The sequence below is a fragment of the Emydura macquarii genome, unplaced genomic scaffold (assembly GCF_026122565.2).
Source record: "Emydura macquarii macquarii isolate MOO-44397 ecotype Brisbane River unplaced genomic scaffold, CSIRO-AGI_Emac_v2 contig_2365, whole genome shotgun sequence".
Taxonomy (NCBI): Eukaryota; Metazoa; Chordata; order Testudines; family Chelidae; genus Emydura; species Emydura macquarii.
Window position 1 is genome coordinate 2,870,615 of NW_027132502.1, and position 25,595 is coordinate 2,896,209.

Below are 25,595 nucleotides of genomic sequence, written 5' to 3' on the forward strand. Positions count from 1 at the left end.
TCAAGTTAAAATAATCCTTGTTACTTTTCCATATCAAAGCCTGGGCAGAAATCTTTGCCTGTGACTAAGGGAATATGTAATCACTTCTCCAGTACAGAGTTGATTTAATTTGAAATGCCAAAAATAACTGCAGCCATATAAGGACAGAGCTTTTTAGTGTTTGGGAGTTAATGTGCTAGAGGCAAAGAATCGTGTAGCAAAATCCCTACTTCTGATCTGTAGCCTGAGAATGCAGCTTAGTGTAAAACCCAGATTTCTGGGGTTGCATGTTCATATCTCCTAAGTGTAGAAGCCCTGCAGGTGAATGCTGGCATAAAAACAATAGGCCACAGCCTCAGCTACTGTAAACCAGCATAGCTCTGCTGGTTTGAATGGAGCTAATCCCGTTTATACTATTTGAAGATCTAGCCCGCTATTCAGAAGTACTGTGTGGCCTAAATCTGTAAGAAACCTTATTGTTAAATCAAACTACTGTATTCTACACACACGTCTTGTCTAGGCTATGGACACTATAGCAGCATAGCTGCAGCTATGCTGATGTAGGACCCTACTATAGACTCTCTCTACATTGCTGTAGTAATCCCCTTCCATGAAAGGTGAGAGCTAGGTTGCCAAGTTCTCTTCCTGTCTCAGCCATGTAGCTGGGTTAATCTAAATTTTAAGTGTAGACCAGCCCTGAATCAGACGTGGTGTGTCTCAATGTTGTTATGGCTAGAGACCTGCACAGATGGCATGGCTCTGGGATTAAGGCATAAACACTATAGGTTTATATTTAGAACCCCAGCACTGGATGTGAGCACCTCTGTTTTATTTAAAAGCAAAGCTTTCAACATTATCCCTGCTTTGGTTATGCTGGCTTATCTATGTGATGGGCAGCCACTCAGGCCCACTAGCTGTGACAGGTGTGAAGTGGCCCCTTCCATGGCTAATTGAGTGGTTAACTGCAGTGGTCCTCTGCAGCAGCAGTGTAAGGGAGGCCTCCAGCTCGAGGAGATGCAAAGTGCAGCGGCCCAGGCAGCTGCACCCTGGCTTCTGTCCCTCCCTGACTTAGAGGCCCTAGGTTCCATTCCTGGGGGAAAGAAAGAGGTTCCCTGGGGCTCCCCCTGTCTCTTAGGGAGGAGGGGGGGGAGCAGGAGCAGAGCCGTAGAAGCCTCCCGCGCACTAGAGTGTCTGATCACTGTCAGTCAGTCCCACAGTGAGGCGCATGGCTTGCCAACCACGCATGCGCTCTCCATGCTGTCTGGCCCCGGGTCGTTGACTCCGCCCTCGCCCGCCGAGCATGCGCTTTCGTTTCTACTCCCCGCCCCTCCCCTCCCCAACCGGGCTTCTCCGCGCCGGCGCAGTGCGCCCTGCAGGGCTCTGAGGGAGGACCGAGGAATCCGAGCGGCTGTGGGAGGGGGGGAAATGGCGGCCGCGGCGCTGCTGGCTGTGGAGGGCGGCTCGGGGTTGATGCCAGGCGGGAGCCCGGCTGCGTGTGGGGCTCCCGCGGCTGCCTGTGGGCCGGGCTCGTGGAGCCGCTCCCTGGACCGGGCCCTGGAGGAGGCGGCGGTGAGCGGGGCCCTGAGCCTGAGCGGCAGGAAGCTGCGGGACTATCCGCGGGGCAGCGCCGCCAACCACGACCTGAGCGACACCACGCAGGCCGGTGAGCGCGCGGCGGGGGCGGGAGAGGGGGCCGCCGTCTGAGGGACCGTAACTGCCCGCTTCGGAGCGCCACACCCCCGCCCCGCCCTGCCCCCGAGCCCGGGCTGCCGGCCGGGGAGCAGAGCCCGCCGCGGGGTGTGTGTCGCCCAGCCGCCGGCTCCGTACGGGGAGCCCGGGGCACGGGCCGCCCTGGGCTTCGGCCCCGGCCTGTGGAGGAGGGGCGCGGTCGCGCTGCCCGCTCCGAAGTCACTTCGGAGTCGATGCGCTGCTTGGCCAAGTTCAGCTCTTGAGCCGCTCCCCCCCACCCCGGCCTGACTTTCCGCCCCCGAGAGGCAGGCTGGGGCGAGTTGGCTCGGAGGAGCCGCGAGTGCCTTGGCAGCCCGACGAGTTGTCAGGCTCGCCAGGAGCGTCCTGGTTTGCTTTGCTTTTCCCAGTCGATGGTGCCCCTTTTAACTAGCTAGTTCCTCAAGCAGCTACAGGTCCTCGGAGGCCCGCTGCTGCCTGTTGTGGTTTTATAATCACACGTTTAAAAAAAAAAATTTCTCCCTCCCTCCCTCCGGCTGCGCGGAAGATTCACCCCGACAAGTGACACTGACAACACCGTCAGATGTGTTAAGAAAAGTACCTGCAGACGTGTTTCTTGCTCTCTTCTCTTTCAGTTGCATGTTGCTTGTAACCAGAGGTAAAACAGGCAGAAATGTTCGTCTTGTGCCTGTCTTTGTTGGGTAAAATAAAGCATTGGCTGGGGAAAAGGTTATCAAGTAATATTTTTTTTAAGGAATGCTTGTCAAGTTTTTGCCTTGAATGTAGAACTTGTGTTTCATTAAAGCATCGCACAGAGGGAATTTCCCTGTCATTTATTTTACTGCCTGGTTGTATAAACAGTGTCCCAGCTAATCTTGGAAAGCTTCAGCTGTGCTTATTAGCCTTCAAAGTCTTTTATGTATTCATTTTTGTTCATTGTTGATATTTGAGCTAATCTCTTCCTCATTTCTCCATACATTAGTTAGTGGTGCCTTGGTTCCAAGGCTACTGGCTAAAAATAATCTGTACTGTTTTATTTTAAATAGCTTCCAAGTCTATCAAGTACATTCACAAGTGTATGACTGTGTTGACAGGGTGTTAGTTTATTTAAATCTTTCCAAGTAGAGGCCCTCTTTCATTTCATATTCTGTATGCCATGTCATATTTGGGGAAAAAAATCATTAAGGATGATTACAGATAGTAATAGAAAAGCCATACTGCTCAGGGAAAAATCTGGCTAGTTTATTTCATTTGTATACCTCAATGAACAGATAAAATGTTCCTTATGGTATAAATAACATATTTAATCTGGTACAGAATAGTATGTAGATATAATTAGAGAATGAACGCTCAATTGTCTAGTATGTATGTGTAAATACAACTAATGCATAAAGTTGAAAAATCTCTGAAAGGTTTTTTCGTTTTATTGTTTAAAATGCTGTTCATTTGCTGTACTTTTAAAAACAGTTATGGGAATTCTTGTTTCCATTAATGTTCCCATTTATTGTGATTAATATTTGCATTGTATTTGTTCAAGAACCATTAAATGCTAATAAATAGCAGTACACGCCATACACTCCTTGCATTAGCATAACAATGTGCCATGAAACTTTCTAAATTGTAAAAGGAAAGCTGTGTATATCCCTTTTTTCCTGAGTGAAAAACTATTTAAATCTCATTTGGGAGGGCCAGTATAGGTAATTTTATCTCATTCCATTTTTGGTGAAGCGTGTTCTATGATGATTCTTTGTTTTGGATGAAGCTTGAGCATGGGAGAAAAATACCATACAGCTGTTTGTAACATCTGAATACCAGTTGTGCACTCTGTATAGATTTAGTTCAACTTCTCTCCTTTCTGTCTCTCATCAATTTATTTTGGGAAAAACATCATACTTAATTCTATTAGATTCATGTGGAATCTACTTATACCATATATAGTGCCCATAGTGTGCTAGGAGCTCCACGTATATAAAAAGGACACTTTTTGTACCTTGAAGATTTACGCCAAAGCCCCCCAATCTTAGCGGAGTGCTAGGATATAGAGATTGCAGCTGTAAAATCAAATTTATTTGGGTAGTCATGTAAGTCTTGATATTGGTATTTTTTTATGGTAAATGGGAAGAAATCATCAAACAAATGTATTTTACTACAGCTCTAATTTGCAAAAAGGAAGGTTCTGTGAAACCTTGACTACCTTTAAATATTCACTCTTTAAAACCCTGTTATTTCTCAAGCTATGCTAATCAGAACAGTAGATGCAGTTCATATAACAGTATGAATTCATATTTCCCAATTCTTTTCATGGATTGGGTGAATGTAATAGTGGTTTTACGTTTGTGTAGTAAGTGCAGTCAGTCATTATTCACACCAAGTCTTGAGCTAAAAAAACATTTTATTTCCTAACGTCCAAAAGTAAGCCATAAATAAATAATGGCTGTGATAGCACAATACTACTTTGGTTAAATTTCTTCTCACTGTTTTATGTATTAAAATAGAACTTGAGGTAAAGCTATTCTGAGGCAGCTACCCTATCATTGTTAGTTTATAACATTCTAATCTCTTTTCCAAAAGAGATGTAGTGCTGCCACAGAATAAACATGGTTCCTTCTCATGGGTAGTTTGAGAGGTTTTTGGGGAGTAAATTGAAAGCAGATGTTCCTATTTACTTAAAGAATAAACATTGAAAATGTTTACACTCTGAGATTCTTAATATATTGAGTACACCCAATAATGTGTTGTCTTTCAGTGACAGTTCAAGAAGTTTTGTCTTACCTGGGAAGTAATTGCAGGTCATGCCCAAACTACATGTGTAATGACACAAGTAATAAGAAATGTCATATGTATAATGTTACTAATTTGGAAAGCACAATGATTTTGCATGCCATTTTCAAAACATAGTTTAGCAAGGTCCCTGCCTCAAAGGGCTGAAAATGTAAAGCCCTGAGTATGTGCATAAGTGTCAGCATAACAAATCTAAATTAGATGGATTCAATATGAATGATTAAAGGATGAAGTGCAAAGGTGGTAGCAGATAAGGTTGCAGTCAATTTAGTGGTTGAAGGTTGAGCAAAGTGGATTTTAAGGAGAGATTTGTTGAAGGAAGATGTCTGGCATATGGGAAGAGAGAGGGAGGTTGTTCAGGGGTAGGCAATAGGCGGCCTGCAGTCCAAATCTGGGCCGCAGGATGTGCCAGGGCTTAGGGCTTCATTCCCGTGGGAGGCATGCTGGTGTGTCCAGCAGGGGCTGAAACCCTGAGCTCTGGTGCGTCTGGCTGGGGTCCATTTAGGGAGGGTGGGGAGTACCTGCCACCCTGAGTTACCAGTCATCCCCAGGTGCCAGCTTCCCCAAGCCTGCCAGCACATGTCCAGTCACTCCTCTACCTGAACTAGCCCCTTTCCCACACTAACTGCCCATGACCCTCCCCTCCCCCCCAGAGTTTTGTGATCTGGTCAAAAGCCTCTCGCTGTCTGGAGTTGGCCAATGGTCCACCTATTGACTACCATACAATAGGCCCTGGGTATATTACACAGTATTGTATGTGTTGTTTGAACAGGGGCACTTGCAATGTGAAAAATGTTTCTCTGGAGTCCAGACCTTGAACAAGAAATCTGAACCTTGACAAAAAATAATTGACTACCTCTGCTCTTATCCAAGCATTTAGTATGTATTGTTTCAAAGTGAATGTGAAACAATACCATAGCAAGTCCTTAATTGCACGAGGGAATTCAGTATCTAAATCACATCAGACAATATATTTGGTGAAACTCAAAACAACAATGAAAACTGTCATTGTAGATGGATATGGTTTTGAGCTAAATTAAAGCTTCCATTATTTACTTCCTTTATTTTGATAATTTAATTTATAAAACATGCCTGTTACCTAAGAGACTAGGTACATTTTTAAAATTAACTGAACACTAAGAATTTGAATTCCTGAGACCAATTAAAAAAAAAAAATCAAGCTCCTGGTAGCACTGTGTAAACAGCGTTTGCAGACTGTTTTACGTGAAAAATAACTTGGGTTTTTCTGTTCTCTTCTGATGTAGAGAAGAATAGCAATACCAATCATGTACAGGCCCACCTTTATACCCTCCCATTCTTGTCTGCGCATAATGGAACCTTGCTGCTGCTGTTACTAGTAATACTCTCCTGTAGGCACACAAGCTCCCCTCAGAACAATGTGGTGGTAGACTGTTGTCGTACTAGTTAATGCACAAGGCAGGAAGTGAAACTGGTCGTCAATAAACCTGTAAAACTGACAACACACAATGTAAATGCATTGAAAAAAATTCTTTTTTCTAACTTCTTTCAGTTACACTAGTCTTGGATATTACTTGTAACTCGTATGTACAAAACTTTCATGTAGAAAAATGATTTTCAAGTTGACAGTGCTCCTTTAATCAAACAGATTAGTTTAGCATTGTGCTGTTCTCAATTGGCTGAAGCAACATTATTCTTTAAATACAAAAATTTGCAAAGTCACATTTAAAAACACATGTGTGGGTAACATCCCCAGCGCACTCCCTGAGCAATCATAAAAACAAAACACCAGTCAGATCTAACTTACCACTGGAAAACCACAAGATAAACAGGTGGAATTTTCACCATGTTCTGGAATCTAACATATTTCTGTTTTGGACTAGTGAGAGAACCACATTCTGAATCCAAAGGTCATTTGCCACCAGAGGTGCAAATCTGTTAGTGAAAATCTGTCAGCTGATCCCAAATGGTTTGGCAGTAGGACGATGGTGGTCTTTCAGGTATTTGTGACCTACATAAGGCTTTAAAGATAGAAATCCACACTTTGAATTGTACCCAGAATTGAGCAGCAAACTAATGAAGAGTTTGAAAAAAAAAAGCGTGTTGCTATTGTTTGTTTTTTGTATTTTAATCAGGATTAGAGTTCTTTTGTTTAGGCAACATGCAATTTATGATCTCATAGTAAAAGAAAGAGTCTGCCCCCAAAAGCTGAAAATCTAATTAAAGATGAGTCTAAACATGTTAGTTGCCACATCTGCCTAGATGTTCAAGAAGGGATAGAATATATTGTAATGCTCCAGTCTGGTGGTCACAAAAATGTGGATGATTTTGGTAAGGTTCACATCCAAGAAAGAAAGTGTGGTGGCAATTGACATACCAACTACAGAAGAAAAAAGGAACTGTAGTCAGTCTAAGCTTTCTGAAATTCAATTGGGGGTCCAGTAATCCCCCAAAATTACAAACCTCATTGATGAAGAAAGAACAGATTACCTTATTAATAGGCCAAGCACCATCTCTGTTCTCTCCAGATCTTTCCCCCAACCAGCCAGTATCATCTTCATTTTATATGAATTAACATTGTCAGTTTATGCTCATTCAAATCCTGTTCTCAGCCAGGCACTAGGGAAGCAAGGGCAACAAACCATCTGGATCACATGAAAAGGAGACTTGCATGTTGTCGTCACCGATGGCATCACAATCCGTATTACATAGATATCTTTTCCAGTGGCCTCAATATATCAAAGCCTTGCAAGAGCCACAATTACCCACACCATGCACTAGGATAACTTTAAAAGGAAAGAATGGAAATAATGTGAGTGATTCTAACATCTGCTAGGGTTTGAAATAGAGTCAACAAAATAGTAATATCATTGTTGCCACAAGGCAATCAGCTAATGAGATAAATATGTTCCAAGTACCGAACTCCAAAAACAAGATTGATCGTGTCAGTCTGCTTCCACCTTTGCAATAATTTTGCCTGGCATGTATGTGTGTCAGTTTCAGGGTAACTGCAACTTTGATCCACCTTTGTGATCCATTCCAGGAATGCCCTTTAGCTCTGGCGTATCTAACCTTCACCTCTCTCTAGACAGGGACCTGTGTACCACTCCATTCTGGTCTAGGGTTTTAGACTGCAGCCCCACGTTCACTGTGATTTCCCAAGAAGGCCAGGCTGTCTAGCAGCCAGCACTTGTGCTTTGCTTTCTCTCCATGGGCTATGAGTCTTGACTAATGTATGGCAGCAGTTACAAGATACCACACAGCTTTTTCTCAGAAAGCTACATTGATTATTAGGATAAAGCATTATAGTGAAAACATAAAAAAGAAAAGAGGTTCTGCACATGTGCTAAATCTACCAGAAAATTATCCATCTCTCTTATGGGGCCCTAGAGGGCCAAAGTCTTTCCAAGCCTTAAGCAAGGATTGGGCCCCTCTAAAACCAAAGCTCCAATTCCTTTTCTGTATCAAAAATACTACTCCAAGTCTTTATATCCTAAGTTCTTTCTTTGACTCTATCTACTGGGACTGTCCTAAATCAATATATGAAAACCACCCAAGGGACTGTTATCTGGAGTATTTACAATCCTCAGGCACTTGACTAATCCCTCCTTCCCCCTACTGTTTTTTGTGGAAGAGCTGTGGTAACACCTCATGGAGTTGCATACAATCCCTGGCCCATAATGAGGTATAAAACATTTATAAACTTAACACAATATGGTCCCCAAAGATATTGCATGTGATTGCAATCTCTGTTCCGATTTATTTTTTGCATTTTTATTTCCAAACAGTTGCCCAGATATCAAATAAAACCTCTCCAGGGTCAGGGCCGCCCTTGAAAACTGTATACCATTAACAAAGGCAGAAAAAATATAAGAAACAGGACTAAAATGTTAGCAAAGCACACTTTTATACATTATAAGGTTATATGCTCTGAGGAGGATTAATATAATTGACTGGCTTCGTTCTACAGCTGTTGTATTGGGTGTCTTCCGTATTTTTATCAGTTGCTGATATTATAGTTGAGATTATTTAATGAAATATAAAGTGTCTCAAGAAACATAGTATGGCTTATGTAGTTAAGAAATGTTGGCAAAAATATTCATTCTTAAAGCCATAAAACCAGAGTCATAATCCTCCTAACATTAAATAATTGTTTTAAATAAAACTTCTTTGGGGTACTATATCATGAATATTCGTTTCATAATACTTCTGAGATGGGCTGGGCTGGGCTTGGCAGGAAGAAGTGCTGGTTCTCTATTCAAACTGTGTTCAAAATGCTAGGATCATGTGGGTCTAGCTCACCAAATCCATTCCCTGCCATTGCACAGGCTGTTGGCATTGGTGCACCATAGCCCCTCCTGTTGTCTGCCTTTGGCACATGATAGTTTAGTTTTCTGGTGGCTGTAACGCTTGAGCCTAATCCAGGCAGGGTGGATTGATTTAAATCAAAGCAATCTGAATCACTGATTCTAAATCACCATGTGGAAAGCCTCGATTTGAATAAACAATTTTTATAAGTTTTTCTGTTTGTAATTCCTTTATTTTCTGAAGTAAGGTGCATTCTCATTGGTTGATATAACCATTGAAACAGTCTGATTTACTACTAAATAGATCCTTTATGCTAGATTTGGTGTATCGTTTTGTTACCTAGAATATACATTTATTTAAGCTATTATATATTTTATTATTTTCAGATTCTTATTAATTAATTGTATGTTTTTAGTGTGATACAAAACAGTGAATGAAATATTGCTTATTTACTAGATACTTAACTTTTTGTTCATGATTTGTGTCAAGCTGCATAAGGATGATAATTGGAATTTAATTAAACACACAAAACATCACATAACATTTATTTTTATTAAACAAAACAAGTCCTTAATACACTTCATGAGCTATTGTGCCATATTTTTAAAGCTTATCCTCAAAAGTTAGATGTTTTTCCCTGATTCATTCTTTATATAGAAAAGCAGCTTTTACCTCATAGTTTTTGATAGAGGCTCATGGATTCAGCATATTTATTTTGCTGTTTATAGGTTTTAAGATATTATATGTTTAGGCCTTAACATATTTTGTAATAAATTCAGATTTCATTTTAAATGTTTATTTTTTAAAAGAAAAACATATTATAATTTAAATAATAAAATCAAAAAATAAATAAATCTGATTTAAAAAAAATTTTCAATATCAAACATTGATTTTTATCCACCCTAATCCAGGTTATTGAGCTCAACCCAGGAGTAACTGGATGAAGTTTAGTGGACTGTGATGTGCAGGAGGTCAGATTAGATCATCTAGTGTTCCCTTCTGGCTTTTAAACCTAAACAAACCTTATTTGTTCAGAGGTTCTAAGCATGATTGTAGGAGGGAAAAAATGAAGAAGGACCCCCTAATTCTTCCGCCAAACCTGGTAACTTAGCAAAGGACAACTGCATAGTCCTAGAACAAGAATATGGGCTTGAATATGGTCACACTGGGATCTGATCTCCACAGTGTCTCTAATAGTGCAAATTGCTTTCTCCCCTGTCATTGCTTTGTGTGATGCTTCCAATTTCTGCTGCTGTGGATAATATAACAGAAATAACCGAGGGTAATGTTTCAGTAACTTAGACTTAGTTCTCTTGATTTCTCCTTTTACACTAAGCGGTACATGAAGAGAAAAGTGAAATGTGAGGTTTGAATGTGCATTGGCACATTTATTTAATGAACCCATATCATATTACTGTTTACTAGAGAATTGAGCTTTGCATTACTAGTCTAAACTCCTTGGGGCAGAGGCAATCTTTTTTGCATATTTGTACAGCAGCTAGTACAATGAGGTTTTGCTCTATGCCTGGGTCTCTTAGGCACTATTGCAATATGATAATAAATAATAATAGTCTCACTTCTGTATATTGTTAAACTGACCATCTAAAAAAATATACTCTTCTAATAAACTTCCAGATTTCTCAGTTAATTTGATTCTAGGCTGTCCTTTATGATTTGGTGCCACTATATATCAAAACTGGTTTTCCTTGATCAAGTACTTGCTGTCTACATGGTTGCTATAGATACATTATTGGAAGCAATGGGACAACCACGTTGGAGGTGGGGAGGAAGGGGGGAGAATTTGAGGATAGTGAAACTGGTATGAAAATGCATTAGTCCTGCAGCCATGTTGAGTGGGATATCAAGAAGAGAGGGGAAAAAGTTGGGTGGATGTTCCTAGGGTGATCAGATATCCCGATATTATCGGGACTGTCTCGATATTAGGGGCTTTGTTTTACTGAGGCATTTATTACCCCCCATTGTGCCCACTTGTCCCAATTTTCACACTTGCTGTCTGGTTACCCGAGATGTTCCCCTCATTTTTTCCAACCCCCTTTCCCCTTTGATTGAACTTATGCTCGAAGGCAGCAAATTTGTGTTACTCGAGCACTGAATATTTACAGTGTTTTGTAGCTATTTATTGTTGACCTTTTGTAAGTTTCCTGATAGCACATTGTTCTACAATTTATATGCTCTGGGATTACGGGCCAATGAGACTTTTAAAGGGTCTCTGAACTGAGGCTATGTTTACACTGACGGTGGCAAAATCGCCGCCGCCAGATTGATCTTTCAGGATCGATTGAGCGATCAGTGAGACCTGCTCAATCGATCAGGAAGTCGACTGAGTAAGTCCACCCCTCAAGTAGCGTAGTGCTGAGTCAACGGGAACGCTGTTCCCGTCGGCTCAGCGCAGTGTGAACAGCGCGCAGAAGGGAAGCTGAGCAGTCGATGTCAGTTACGCAAACTACTCTGCGTAGTTTGTGTAACTTCCGTCGACTGCCACCGAATCACGCGGTCAGTGTGAACCAGCCTTGAGTTGCATTCAGTGGCATTTTACTGATGACTGACTTGGATCCCATATGCTCCCATTTAGCAAAATAAATTATCTTAAGGAAGTAATTTTAAACTGATGGTTTAGGTTTAGCTCTAGACTGAAGCTGACATAATTGGTTTCTTCAATAAAAGAAAACAGCAGTAAATAATAAGACGTTTGTGGCAAACATTGCAAATTATATTGAATGTGCTAAAAATAACAGTATGTGATGTGGTAGTTAACAGTAAGGGTGCAACTCTATTCAGGGGTGGTTCTTTCTTTAATAATTAATCATGCTGGAATATAATGGTTTATGATATCAGCCAAACCCCTTGAATTTGTAGCTATCTATTTACTTTAAAGTTATTGGCTGTGCAGTATACTTTCTCCTTTATTCACTGGTGTTCATGCCTCTGTAGTAAAAGAGAAAATTATTAGCATTCATGCCATAAATGAGTCTGAGAGGGTTTATAATTTGGCTACAAGGGGTGAAAACTGAGTTAAAATATTGCTTTAGCTTTCTAAATTATAGGTATTTAGAAAAGCCATATAGTGGTATCATACAATGTTCTATTTTTATAAAATAGCTTTGCATAGAGTTATACTAGGGTTTTTATATATCCTTGTGGAAGTGGGGAAAAGAGCACACTGCTTCTGCTCTGAAACCCTGAAGATTCTGCATTTTTTTTTCCTTCGTGCCATCATTGTTCCCTCACTTAAGGTCCCATATTGCCGATATCCTCCTTTTATCATCAGAGGCTAGGACTCTCTTTACGGAGAGAGATTTATGATCCTTCACCAATCAGCGGTGTTACTGTTATGTAGCTTAAGACATTTACTTATCACTCCCCGTAGAATAGAAGCATTGCCCATATAATGCTCCCAAAACTTGCCTGCTCAGAAGAGAAATAGTTTAATGGGAAATGAATTGCTCTTTGTTTATATTTTTTGCGAAAAAGATATTGGGTTGTTGAGATTTTGTGTGTGTGTGTATAAAAAATTGGGTTGATATTACAGGTATATATGATTTTGCAACTTAATGTTATTTTTAAAGCTGTGTGTGTGTGTGTGTGTGTGTGTGCACGCGAGTGTGTAAACACTCAAAGAACTTCTTAAAAGAACATTAAAATTGCAAAGTCAAGCATTCAAAATTAAGGAAATGCCAAAATTAAGTCTGCAACCTGTGCAACCATGAATTCCGCTCCCTTGTGCATATGCATTATGATATGATCTTTAGTTACATGATCTCATACTATTTTTTCCATAAGATTCCTGACTTATTCAATGAATGGGAAGGCAGTGCTTCCTCACTTGGGGGAGTTGTGCACTTGACTTTAAAGTGGGAATCTACATGACAATAAACTCAAACCATGGGACCTGGTGAGTTAACTTTTTTTTCTTGGAGAACTGATTAGAGCCATCAGAAATTATACAAAATAACACTGGCTTATACTTTAGAAATCGATCGTTATATTATTGGCAAGAAAATATTCAGATTTTTATTCTTGTAAAACGTTTGCTTCTCATTTAGGATGGCTGTCTTATATGATCATGATGTAACGGCATCTCATATGTTTTCTTGTGGCTGTATCATCTGATGTGCAAGGAGCAAGGTCATGAACAGATGTAACACAGGAATGTGTGGTGGTGTAGGAAAGCTCAGGGCCCTCCTAAATAAAGACTTGAGTGCATAGTTCTTTGAGGCAGTTTATTACGAGCAGCTCGGAGAAGTGTCGGTCACACTAAGGCTCCCTAGGACTTCTACCTTACAGACTCACGTCACTAAGTTTTATACAGTATTCAGACAGAGAACAAAGAAAAAGATGACGTATTGCAGTACATTTCCATTAGCTCAACCTTTTTTACACTAAGATATACTAAGAAATTCCTCCATATTGCTAATTGAACAGGGCCCCTGATTATCATAACAACTACTTTTTGAAGCTAGCTAGCAATATCCCATTATCTACTGACAGCTGCAAAAACCTGCAACATCTGCAAAATGTACCTGTTTCAAGGCTGAGGAAGCTACTAAACATCCAAGATGGAATCTTTAGCATATAAGATGGAGTCTTAAAAGCTTAATACAAAATATAATATATAACTAGGTATAAAAGTAGAATACAAAAAATAAAGTATATAAAACTGTTCCTTCCACAGTGGACTCCCCTTGAAGACTCTGAATGATGCTTGGCCTTTTTTTCAGTCAGTTTTTTGCATCATAGAATCATAGAAAATTAGGGTTAGAAGGGACCTCAGGAGGTCATCTACTTCAACCCCCTGCTCAAAGCAGGACCAACCCCAACTGAATCATACCAGCCAGAGCTTTGTCAAGCCGGGCCTTAAAAATCTCTAAGGTGGGGGATTCCACCACCTCCCTAGGTAACCCATTCCAGTGCTTCACCACCCTCCTAGGGAAAAAGTTTTTTCCTAATATCCAACCTAGACCTCCCCCATACAACGTGAGACCATTGCTCCTTGTTCTGTCATCTGCCACCATTGAGAACAGCCTAGCTTCATCCTCCCTGAAACCCTTCTTCAAATAGTTGAAAGCTGCTATCAAATCCCCCTTCACTCTTCTCTTTTGCAGACTAAACAAGCCTAGTTCCCTTGGCCTCTCCTTATAAGTCACATGCTCCAGCACCCTAGTCATTTTCATTGCCCTGTGATGGACTCCAATTTGTCCACATCTTTCCTGTAGAGAAGGGCCCAAAATTGTACACAGCACTCGGCACTGGCGAGGCCACATTTCAAATAGAGGAATAATCACTTCCCTCAATCTGCTGGCAGTGCTCCTACTAATGCAGCACAATATGCCATTAGCCTTCTTGGCAATAAAGGCACACTGGTGACTCATATCCCACTTCTTGTCTACCGTAACCCCCAGGTCCTTTTCTGCTGAACTGCTGCCTACCCGGTCAGTCCCCAGTTTGTAGCAGTGCATGGGATTCTTCTGTCTTAAGTACAGGACTCTGCAGAGAGGGTACCTACAACAGAAAAATCTTTGGAAAAATGTTTCACAACAATTGTAAGAACATACCAAAACCAGATATAAAACAGATGTGGCTTTAATCATTTTGTAAAATTTGCAGTTTAATGCAGTCCTATGATGAATGACATGATGGCACCTTGTACTGAAAATGGAGCTCAACAAACTCATGTTTAATCAAAAACAGTATCCTCAAGGAGAACAGAAACTGCAGAAAACAGACCCATCTGCGCCATTTTGTGTGTGTGCAGGGGTTGGAGAATATAGATGTTTCACACTGTGCACTAGCAATAAACATTTTCATTAAAAATGTATTGGATTAGTATTTCTGTACTCTCTGTTGTTACATCATCATCATTGTATTTCCCAGCCCTGCTTGCTTTCTCCTCGGTTCTTTAGTGAATAACAATAATAGAAGGAGGCCCTACCAGTCCTCGTCGGATAGTAACAAGGGCCCTGCAAAGCAGCCCCTGGGCCCAAAACAAAACTTTTGAGGGCGTGCCCAAGGGCGGCATAGCAGTTCAGCGCTCGAATCCTCTACTCCTATTATTTTCAAACCGTTTATCCCATTTCTACTGTGCGTGAACCCAAATTATTTCAGAGAAGTGGGTCCTACGAACGGTAGAACTGGAATACTCTATCCAGTTCCACTCCCTCCCACCCTTACGCCGTCCCTCTGCCCGATTCCCCATCCCTTTTCAGGGACCCCTCTCACAAGCAACTTCTAATTCAGGAAGTTCAGCAGCTTCTGGAAGTGGGAGCGGTGGAAGAGGTTCCCATGAAGTTAAGGGGAAGGGGTTTTTATTCATGGTATTTCCTAATTCCGAAAGCCAAGGGCGGTCTCAGGCCTATCCTAGACCTAAGGAACCTCAACAAGTTCATAAAGAAGCTGAGATTTCACATGGTCTCCCTGGCATCAATCATCCCCTCTCTGGATCCAGGAGATTGGTAGGCTGCCCTCGACCTGAAGGATTCATACTTCCATGTGTCGATAGCCCAAAGACACAGACGCTTTCTCAGATTCATGGTCAGCAGTCACCATTACCAGTTCGCGGTGCTTCCATTTGGCCTCTTGACCACTCACAGAGTTTTCACGAAATGCTTGGCGGTGGTAGCTGCCTTCCTGAGGAAGCAGGGGATATAGGTTTTCCCGTATCTGGGCGACTGGCTGATCAAAGGGAAGTCCAGACAACATGTAGAATCGGACATAGTGTTCATAAAGTTAACATTCACCCGTCTGGACCTACTGGTCAACATTCAAAAGTCTGTCCTCACCCCCACGCAGAGGATAGAATTCATAGGGGCGGTTCTGGATTCAAAGAAGTCTTTCTTACCAAACCCTCATTTTCACAATATCCTATCCATCATAGACGAGTGGAACCGCCACCCTATGGTCACAGTCAAAATCTGTTTAAGACTAAGATTCAGGTGGTTCAGTACGCCAGGCTACATCTCAGATCCTTGCAGACCTGACTGGCTTCAGTCTACCGCCCCTCGGGATTGTATAGACAAGGTAGTGTCAATCCTGACATCAGTGTTAACTTTGCTCAGCTGGTGGCTAGACCAGGGAGTAGTCTGTGCAGAAGTCTCCTTCTTGAGTCCACAGCCCACCATGACGCTAGTAACTGACACCTCGGACGTGGGTTGGGGGGCTCACATAAGCCAGATGAGAACTCAAGGCCAGTGGTCACAGGGAGACCTGTCTGCTTATATCAGTGTGAGAGACTGGAGAGCGGTACAGTTAGCATGTCAAGCCTTCAGGGATTATCTGGTGAGCAGATGCATTGCACTAAAAACAGACAACACGACAGCAATGTTTTATATAAACAAATGGGGGTGCATGGTTCTCTCCCCTGTGTCAGGAAGCCCTCGATCTCTGGCACTTCTGTATAACTCACAAGATCCATTTAGAAACATCCTACCTTCCCGGATCCCAGATTGTGTTAGCAGACTTCCTCAGCAGGTTAATAGCGGCCCACGAGTGGTCTTTATGCCCAGACGTGGTGAACGACATCTTCCAGATGTGGGGAATTCCCCAAATAGACCTGTTCGCAACGAGGTCCAACAGGAAATGCAGGAAGTTTTATTAGTTGCAAGGACACAGTCAAGGCTCAATAGCGGATGCCTTCCTCATTCCCTGGTCAGGTTGCCTGTTTTATGCTTTTCCACCAATCCCGTTGATACACAAAGTCCTTCTGAAAGTGAAGAGAGACAAATTGGTGATTATCCTGATTGCCCTGGCATGGCCCCACCAGTATTGGTTCACCACGCTGCTCGAGCTCGCTGTAGAGACCCCTTTCAGTCTCCCAATGCTCCCAGACCTGATCACTCAGGATCAGGGTCGCCTTTGTCACTCAAACCTACAGCCTCTTCATCTCACGGCTTGGAAGCGCCATGGCTAAACCAGCAGGAGTTGCAATACTCAGAACAAGTCAGGGAGATTCTAATGGATAGTAGAAAACCTTCCGCAAGAGCTACCTATGAGGCGAAGTGGAAGGGATTCTCCATCTGGTCCCAGCAGAGAGGAGTTTCCCTGGAGTTTTCATCTGTACCGCTGATCCTGAACTATCTTTTACACCTTAAGAATCAAGGGCTTTCAGTATTCTCACTGAAGGTCCATCTACCGGCGAACTCGGCATTCCATCCGAGGATGGAGGGGTGTTCAATCTTCTCGAACCACATAGTGAGCTGTTTTCTCAAGGGCCTCGACAGATTGTTCCCTCAAACTCATCAGCAGGTTCTTCAATGGGACCTTAATTGGTACTATCCACACTGAAGAGACCACCATTTGAACTATTGGCGACATGCTCCCTCTTGTACTTGTCATGGAAGTGGCCTTCCTGGTAGCCATTACATCGGCTAGGAGAGTGTCAGAGCTGAACGCTCTGACATTGGAGCCTCCCTATATGGTGTTTTTCAAGGACCAGGTTCGTCTGCAACCACACCTGGTGTTCCTCCCAAAGATAGTCTCTCAGTTTCACTTTAAACAGGATGTTTTCCTCCTAGTCTTCTTCCCTAAGCCACATGCTAGCGACCGTGAGCGAAGCCTTCATTCGCTTGATGTTAGGAAGGCTTTGGCTTTCTACATAGAGAGAACGAAGCCTTTTAGGAAGACCCCCCCAGCTCTTTGTGGCAGTGTTGGACAGAATGAAAGGCCTACTGGTCTCCTCCCAGATGATTTCATTGTGGATTACGTCATGTATTAGGATCTGTTATGAGCTAGCAAAAGTGCCAGCCCCTATTTTGACAGCCCACTCAACAAGAGCCCAGGCAACCTCGACCTTCATAGCCCAGGTCCCAATCCAGGATATTTGCAGGGCAGCGATGTGGTCTTCCATTCATACTTTCGCGGCACACTACTCCATCACCCAACAAGCCAGAGAGGATGCAGCAGTGGGCAGAGCAGTCCTGTAGTCAGTTCTACGTTGAACTCCGATCCTGCAACCTAAAGGAATGCTTGTGTGTCATCTAATTGGAATCGACATGAGCAAGCACTCGAAGAAAAAAAGATGGTTACTAACCTTCTGTAACTGTTGTTCTTCTAGATGTGTTGCTCATGTCCATTCTAAACCCACCTGCCTACCCCTCTATCGGAGTCTCTTGGTAAGAAGGAACTGAGGAGACGGAGGGTCGGCAGGCCCTTATATGGAGCGCTATGGACACACGACTCTAGAGCCAACCATATGGATACTACTGGGGGAAAATCCTTCCGGCAACCATGCACGAGGCATGCAGACACCTAATTGGAATGGACACGAGCAACGTATCTCCAATAACAACAGTTACAGAAGGTTAGTAACCGTCTTTTTTCTTCACATAACTCTCAGTCAACCTATGGAACTCCTTGTCAGAGGATGCTGTGAAGGCCAAGACTATAAAAGGGTTCAAAAAAGAACTATGTAAGTTCCTGGAGGATAGGTCTATCAATGGCTATTAGCCAGAATAGGCAGGGATTGCTGTTTGCCAGAATCTGGGAATGGCTGACAGGATAGATCACTTGATGATTACCTGTTCTGTTCATTCCCTCTGAAGCACCTGACATTGGCCACTGTCGGAAGATGGGATCCTGGGCTAGATGGACCGTTGGTCTTGACCCAGTATGGTTGTTCTTATGTTAAATAGAAAAAACTGTTCTTCTTTCAGTTTTAGAGAGAGAGAGATTGTCTAACAATACAGTTAGATTTTCAGACAGAAGTGTGACTTTTGAGTTGACTGTGTCCCTTCAGTGTACAATTACTTTGTTCAATCCCTGAACATATTGAACACTTAGTAGCTGGAAGTGTAAAATTTCCAGTGGTAGATAAGAAATTTGCAGAAATGCACCAGAGAGATCCAGGGACAGTGCCCTGTTTAAAGGACCAATCTCCCAGCCCTGTTAGCTCTTGGGAATGGGTAACGTGAGGGGATTTTCAGCAGGGCGCTTGGGCGCTCCATCTTTCATATTATCCTCTGGCTAGTGCTCTGAGTGTCTGATTATTCAGGCTGAAATTTGAAGTTTGGCCTGCTCTAGCTGCTAGAAAGGAGACTTGTCTCTTCTCTCCTCTCTTGCAGTCTACTTCCTGCTGCTGTGGGGATGGAGGTAGGGTCTCAGTTACTCTACTCCATTACATCTATTCCATAAAATTACTCTGTTTGTGGTCCTCCCCACGTAAATAACTTCAGTGCTTGCCACTGCAGAGCTTTCCCAAACAGCAGATGCATGAAATTAATGTCCTTCTTGACAGTTTTCATTGCTGCTCATCAAGGATCTGAATTGCAGCCTTGAAACAGAGTCATGTTAATTTCACTGTGCTGTTGCTTGGTAAAGTATGCACCTGTCTGCATGTTGAGGAAGTCAGCACTGCATCATTTTAAAATCAGTTAATATGTGAACTATTGTCTTCAACAATAAGAATTAGTAATGTAAGCCTGTTTTTAAGCTCCAGATCTTCAGAAACTGATCGTTTAAGTGTCCGCTCTCACTAATCTGAGTACATTTTCAAACCCTGAATATGTCAGTGCACTGGAAATCTTGTCTTTCTATTTTTTTAATCACATTAAGAGATAAAAACCGAAGTTCATGTTTAATGTCCTTGTATTCAAAACAAACTGAAATTTCTTAATTTCTTCTATTCTTTCTCCCTATTCACTTTTTCTGGCTGCATAAAGAAATCTTTTACCATGGTATTTCCTGTTTCTTCATATCTTCTTCCTTGTCCTCATTTGACTGGCCCATTCTGCTTCCTGGTTGCTAATGCTGAGGTGATCTGTGGCCGCATTTGATAGGTTCAAAGAGGAAAGTGTTTGTCTGATCATTGTTTGGCTTTTGAGGCAAAGGTATAATACAGGCTTGTATTCTTTAGTTTTGAGTTCTATCAGGAAAAATGAATAAAATCACAGGTCATTTTCCTTCTTTTAAGGCTGAAATTTCTTTTCATTTTACATTTTGTTGTACTGAAATAATTAATTTTACTAGTTGTAGTAGTACTGGTTTATTAGAGCATTCTAGACACTTTAATGTTTGCTACTTCACACAATACAACAGTTTGAAGTTACACCATACATGCTGTAATCTCATACAATTTTATAGAGTAATCAAGGTCAGGGTTGATCAATACTTGGATGGGACACTTCTAAGAAATATCCCGAGATTGCAGGAATTGGCTTTTGTGGCTAATGAGGTGACATTTTTTGTTGTGAACCAATGCTTCAATATGATGTTGGAGAACAATGATGATGGCGGTGTCCGTTCAGGTGTGAGAGAAAATAACTTGCACACAACAGTGCCTTTCATCCAAGTGTCTCAAAGGTCGACAAAGGTGGCATTTTTAGAGATGGGGAGATTGAGGCACATAATGCTTAATGAGATGTCCAGGATCATGCAGTGAGTCAGTGATAGGATCTGGAATGGAACATGGGTCTCTAGACTCCGAGTCCTATGCTTTAGTCACTGTCTGGGAGGCTTAAAAATGTACTGGGTACCTTCTAGCCCCACGAGCGAATATGAAGGTTGGGACCCACCTTTCAGGTTCTAAGGGCTGTACGTTGGTGAGAAGCTCAATATGTTCCCTTCATACCACACAAACTCATTAAATTGTAACTTCTTAATGCAGTAGTTCCCAACCTTTTTGGCTCGAGGGCCACAAATGCCATTTTTACAACCCTGAAGGGCCACCACTCTATCAACTCATAAAATATATATTGACGTATACACTATTAAGGACTACAAATCACTACATATTTAAAGTAAACATTTTGAGGCTACTGTGTTCAATTTTACATTCACTATTTTACACGTACAAATTACTGTTCTTGCTTTACATTTCGTTTTCTGGTGACTCCTTTACAAGTCTTCTCAACTTGCTTTTAGTTTCAGGTTTGTTTGATGTACTTCAGTTGGTAGTCAGATATTATTTTAATAGAAATAGGTTTGTGCTTTTTTGTGATCTTCTGCTAGATGTCTTTGAATTGATCTAATCCTTTACTTTAACAAAAAGGTCAGTCATATTTCAAATATAAGTTAAGGATCTCACTTTTCATTTTGTATGTCCATTGTTAAATGTCCTGATTGGCTTAAATTTCCTTGTCCTTATCTACTTTCTCAGTGCCAGATCTAGTGCCTCCACATTTATATTTAAATTTGATAAAATTAATCTGTTAATGTTATGCTGAGTATGTTTAAAAATATTGTCTTCTAAACTCTTGCATAGTGGTGCAAATCATCTTGAGCACATTTGCCTTATGCTGCATATGCTTCGCTGGCTTCCTCTTTGCTTCTCAGTACAATTACATTTACTGGAGTTGGTTTAAAACATGAAATGACCTGTACCTTCACTACCCCAAAGACCATTTCTTTTTCCATGCAGACTTCTGAAAGCTGAGATCAGCAGAGGCATACCTGTTAAGTCTACTGATTTAAATTGTGCAATATTTATTGTAGGGTGTTTTTCTTTGTAGCATTTTATGGTGCTAGAACTCACTCCCCTGTTAGTCCATCAGAGCTTGAGATTGTTGGCTATCTATTTATACACATGTTTGTCTGAATGAGGTTTTGGATGGGACTTGGATTATTTGAGTTGATATTGAATCTAGGATTTTTTGTTTACTTTGTAGTAAGTTTTTGGTATTAATTCTCAATTTTTAAAGTTGTATATGGGTTTAGAGGCTTATACAATGGGCATGTGTTGTGTAAATGCCAACATAGCTGTTCTTTCCCACTAAGTTTTCATGTCTGTCATGTGACATTTTATTTAAACCAAGTAACTTTAATAAGTTTTGTTGAATAACTTCTGCTCCAAAATGACAAGTAAAAAACCATAAATTTTCATATGGCCTAAATTTAAATGGCTGTGATTGAAGTGATTAAGTCTTCTGTAACCTAAAGAAACTTTTTCTGGGGAAAAAAGTTGAGTTCATTTACTGCACACTTACTCTCACTTCTAGCTTAATTGCGTGGCTCACTTGTAAATTGAAACCCTGCTTTGTTTGAACACAGTCTAGTATTTCTCTAGCAGTGGACCTGAAGGGGATGTCAAGTTGCTGAGGCTCATTAATATGTTTTTCTAGAGTCATTATACTGATATTTTGGAATGCATGAACTAATTTCCCTCTGACTTTGTATTTCAAGAGTTTTACTCTGGGCTTTTGTTTTAAAAAAAATATTTGAAGAATTGTATTTTATTTTACTTCTAATTTGTTTTTATAATGTTAAACTAGAATAGTAGTGAAAACTGTGCTCATGAAAGGTGCCTGATTGACAGCTATGGAAACGGAAGTCCTTTATCTGCAGAGCGTGGACATAGCCATGTATCTTTCCACTCATCACTCCAAGTGTGTCATAACCTTGACTTCAAGGGAGCATCTTTAGCAGTGAGACTAGAGTTCTCATTTTCCTTGTTCTTCTATTCCTTGACCCTTTGTGCTGAACCAATTGCTCTAATTGCAATCATGTTTTTTGTGGCACGGAATCCTGCCCCTAGGAGCTAAAGTGACACCACCAACCCATTTCATATGGGGCATCAAACAACTCTCATGGTAACAATTCTGTCCTGAGCTTGATTTGAATCAGTCCCCTAGAGGTAAAAAGCTTGTCATCAGGCCTTGAATCATCTGTTTTCCTAAACATGGAATTTTTTTAAAGTCTACCATCAGTAATGTTTTAAAAAGGAGATTTTACTGTTTGTGATATTTGCTGCTAAAGATTCATTATAATGTTGGATTTTTATGAAAGAATAAGTGTCAGTGTATTATTGAGAATGTAGCAATTATTTTGATTATAGCATTTTTTAAAGAAAATTTAGCTTTAAAATATTCTGTATGAGTGTGAGGAAGTGGTACTAAACTTTTATGCTGACCCCATAGTCTGTTGATTATTGCTTAAATCTGTCCTTTGTGTTCTTTAGAACGAAGGGGACCTTTATGGCTTCCAGAGTCTACATTTATTTGGTATGCTTTGGCAATTGCCTTAGTTTATCTCCCCTTCTGGACATGTCTCTGTTTGACACAGGATATTCTTCATACATATCCTATATTGTTAATTTATGTCTCATCATGTGGTTTGTATTATACAGAGACTTGGCATATTTTCAGCTTTTTCTAGCATTCTGGCAATAATTGTCCTATTAAAAATGGCAGCACTGCGTATGTAAAGCATAATAGGCTGTTTGTTAAGGATGATGTCAGCATATGGGATGGCCTCAAGGAGTCCATTAAAAGGACATAAATAAGCCTTTTGACTACTATCTTTTTTTCTTTAATAAAATACAATATTGTTGAATACGTCTGCTAGTGTCTGCAATGGAATGAGATCGATCTGATGACCTAGTTATGCAGACTGATAAGTAGTATCCTGTAGTGTCATAATTATGAAGACACTATGTGGTAGTAACCACATAGAGTTGCATTCTAAAACTGAGCATTAATTCCTGTTTTTCTCTATTAAGTACATGGTCCTCTCATGTAAGATTGCACACTTAGTTTTAGGACCCTTGAATTTTCTGTGCAGTTCTGATTGGTTTCTCTTCATAATTTTTTAATAGGAAGATTTTGGAATTTGGTTCTGACTGAAACTTTTCCTTGGCAGTCTGACCATGCATTGTTGATTTTAACATTTCTTCAAAAATATATGTATTTACACAAAATGTGCACATGAAAAGAGCCTGACTTTTGAGCAAACATGGCACTTTAACCAGCTTGGTAGAGGTGGAGTGTTATAAAGGGGGAGGGTTAATCTGGGCCATCCACAGCACCATTTTGGTCTTTGGTGTATTAAGGCTAAATTAACCTTAATACACTAATCTGTTTATATTAGAGCAATTGCATTTTATATCCTCTGAGAATTTAAGTATGTGGAAATTAGTTTTTAAAACCCACAAAATCTCAAACATAAGCATATCTGTAGTGATTATGGAGTGACTGCCAAGCCCACCCAGCCCTTATCGTGCATCTGGTGCAGAGTCATGGAGACAACAGGTCTCATGTGGTGAGGGTCTGTGGAAGAGAGGGGCTGTAGGAAGGCATAGGAAATGATACTCTGGTTGGGGGGAGGGGAAGTTTTCTGGGATGACATGAGGGGGATGCTGGGAGCAGACGGGCCAAGGGAGGGGCAGACACTTGTGAGCAGCACAGGCCTGCAGGAGGAGAGAACTGTTTGTTGTGTGGGACTGGGAGCGCATCCAATTATTAGTATTCATTCTGTAATACCAGTGCCCCTCTGCCATGTACATTGGCCAAACTGGACTATCACTATGCACAAGGATAAATGGACACAAATCAGACATAAAAAATAATAACATCCATAAACCAGTGGGAGAACACTTTAATTCCCCAGGGCATTCTGTCTCTGACCTGAAAGTTGCTGTACTTCTCCAAAAAAACTCCAAAAACAGACTTCAAAGAGAAACTGATGAATTAGAAATGATCTGCAAACTTGACACATTCAAACTGGGTTTAAACAGAGACTTGGAATGGCTATCTCACTACCGAAGGTAAATTACTTTGCTCACCCATTCTCACCTCCTACTCAGTGGTAGTCATTAGGACTTAAGTACCGGACTCCACCTCCCCCATTGTTCTCAATGCACCTGGAAACATATAAGATACCTCTGTGTTTCCTATTTTCTGTATTACTGCATCTGAAGAAGAGAGCTAAGTCTCTCAAAAGCTAATGTCTTCAAATATTAAATTTGTTAGTCTTTAAAGTGCCACAGAACTCTTGTTGTCTTTGCTGTAATACCTTAGTTGTGCAATGGTACTGTGCATCTGAATTGGAAAAATAGGTCCCTGCTCCAAGGATCTTGTATTCTAAATTAGATCAAGGATAGGAGGGAAAGTAGGCAAGGAGGTGATGAGGTGCAGAGTATGTGAAGGACAAGTGTTATATTTTAAATGCAGACTTTCATGTAACACATTCTAGAATTGAGGTGTTCAAATCTATTTTAGAAAACCTGATGAAGTTTTTATGATTCTAAACTAATGCTATCACAGCAAAACTCTTACCAACCAAGATTAGTTTAATCTCCTTCAGTTTTTGATGTGATGGTAGTTTAATGCTAAAAGAAAACTGAATTTTGCTGTACTAGGAACTTCAGTCCAATATTCATTTCCAAATAACTTATCCCTTAATAATCTTATCCCTTAATAATAACTTATCCCTTAATAATAATAATCCCTTAATAATAATAATAATAATAATAATTTCCATCCACCTTTTTATATTTCCTTTATGCAACAGGGTTCTGTGATCTTGTCTGCATGCAGAGTTGCACCAGTTTAATTTAGGGTGTAATTTTAAATCAGTTTCACTAAATGGATCCAAAAGGCTATGGATACACCTCTCATTTTGGTTTAAACTAAGCTTATTTCAATTTATCTTAAATAGACAAAGAATAGATTTAAGACAAATCAAAATAAGCCACTTTTAAACCAAAATGAGAGGGTGTACACAGGGGTTTTACACTGTCTTAACTAAATTGTTGCAAGTTTGTGTGTAGATGAGGTCCAAGAGCTTGTTTTCTTGAGATGATTGTTTTATAGTCATTTTATGCCCAAGTAACAGTAAATAGCAGTGAATAACAGGAAGGGCTGCAGCTCAGCCTTCCATCTAAGAAAAGAACCTGTTTTCTTATATAATCAGCCTTCGTGAACCTGGGACCCTTGGTTCATTTCTCAGTGAAGCTTTCTTTCAGCTTACTTATTTTAGCTAACTTGGCTCAGTGTTTTAATGCTGCATGAAGACAAAAGATATAATCAAACTGTTGGCTGGGAGCCATATTAAATGAGGGAAAGAAATGAAACTATTAAACTGCTAGAGGAGAGGGGTTTTGCTGGAATTCCATGAGAGAAAGAGCAAATACTGAATTT

General features: G+C 40.9%; 1 protein-coding gene across 7 annotated transcripts in view; it reads left to right on the forward strand.

Moving 5' to 3' along the window:
* The first annotated feature begins 263 nt into the window (after window positions 1-263).
* Window positions 264-25,595, forward strand: part of LRCH3 (leucine rich repeats and calponin homology domain containing 3) — a 101,302-nt gene continuing 75,970 nt past the window's right edge. For 2 of the 7 annotated variants that reach the window (XM_067561107.1, XM_067561106.1), the window contains exon 1: window positions 264-1,642. In XM_067561107.1, coding sequence (XP_067417208.1) covers window positions 994-1,642 — 649 coding nt within the window. In that variant the 5' untranslated portion in view covers window positions 264-993. The remainder of the gene's footprint in view (window positions 1,643-25,595) is intronic. The other 5 variants (XM_067561101.1, XM_067561102.1, XM_067561108.1 and 2 more) reach the window with 5 other exon arrangements.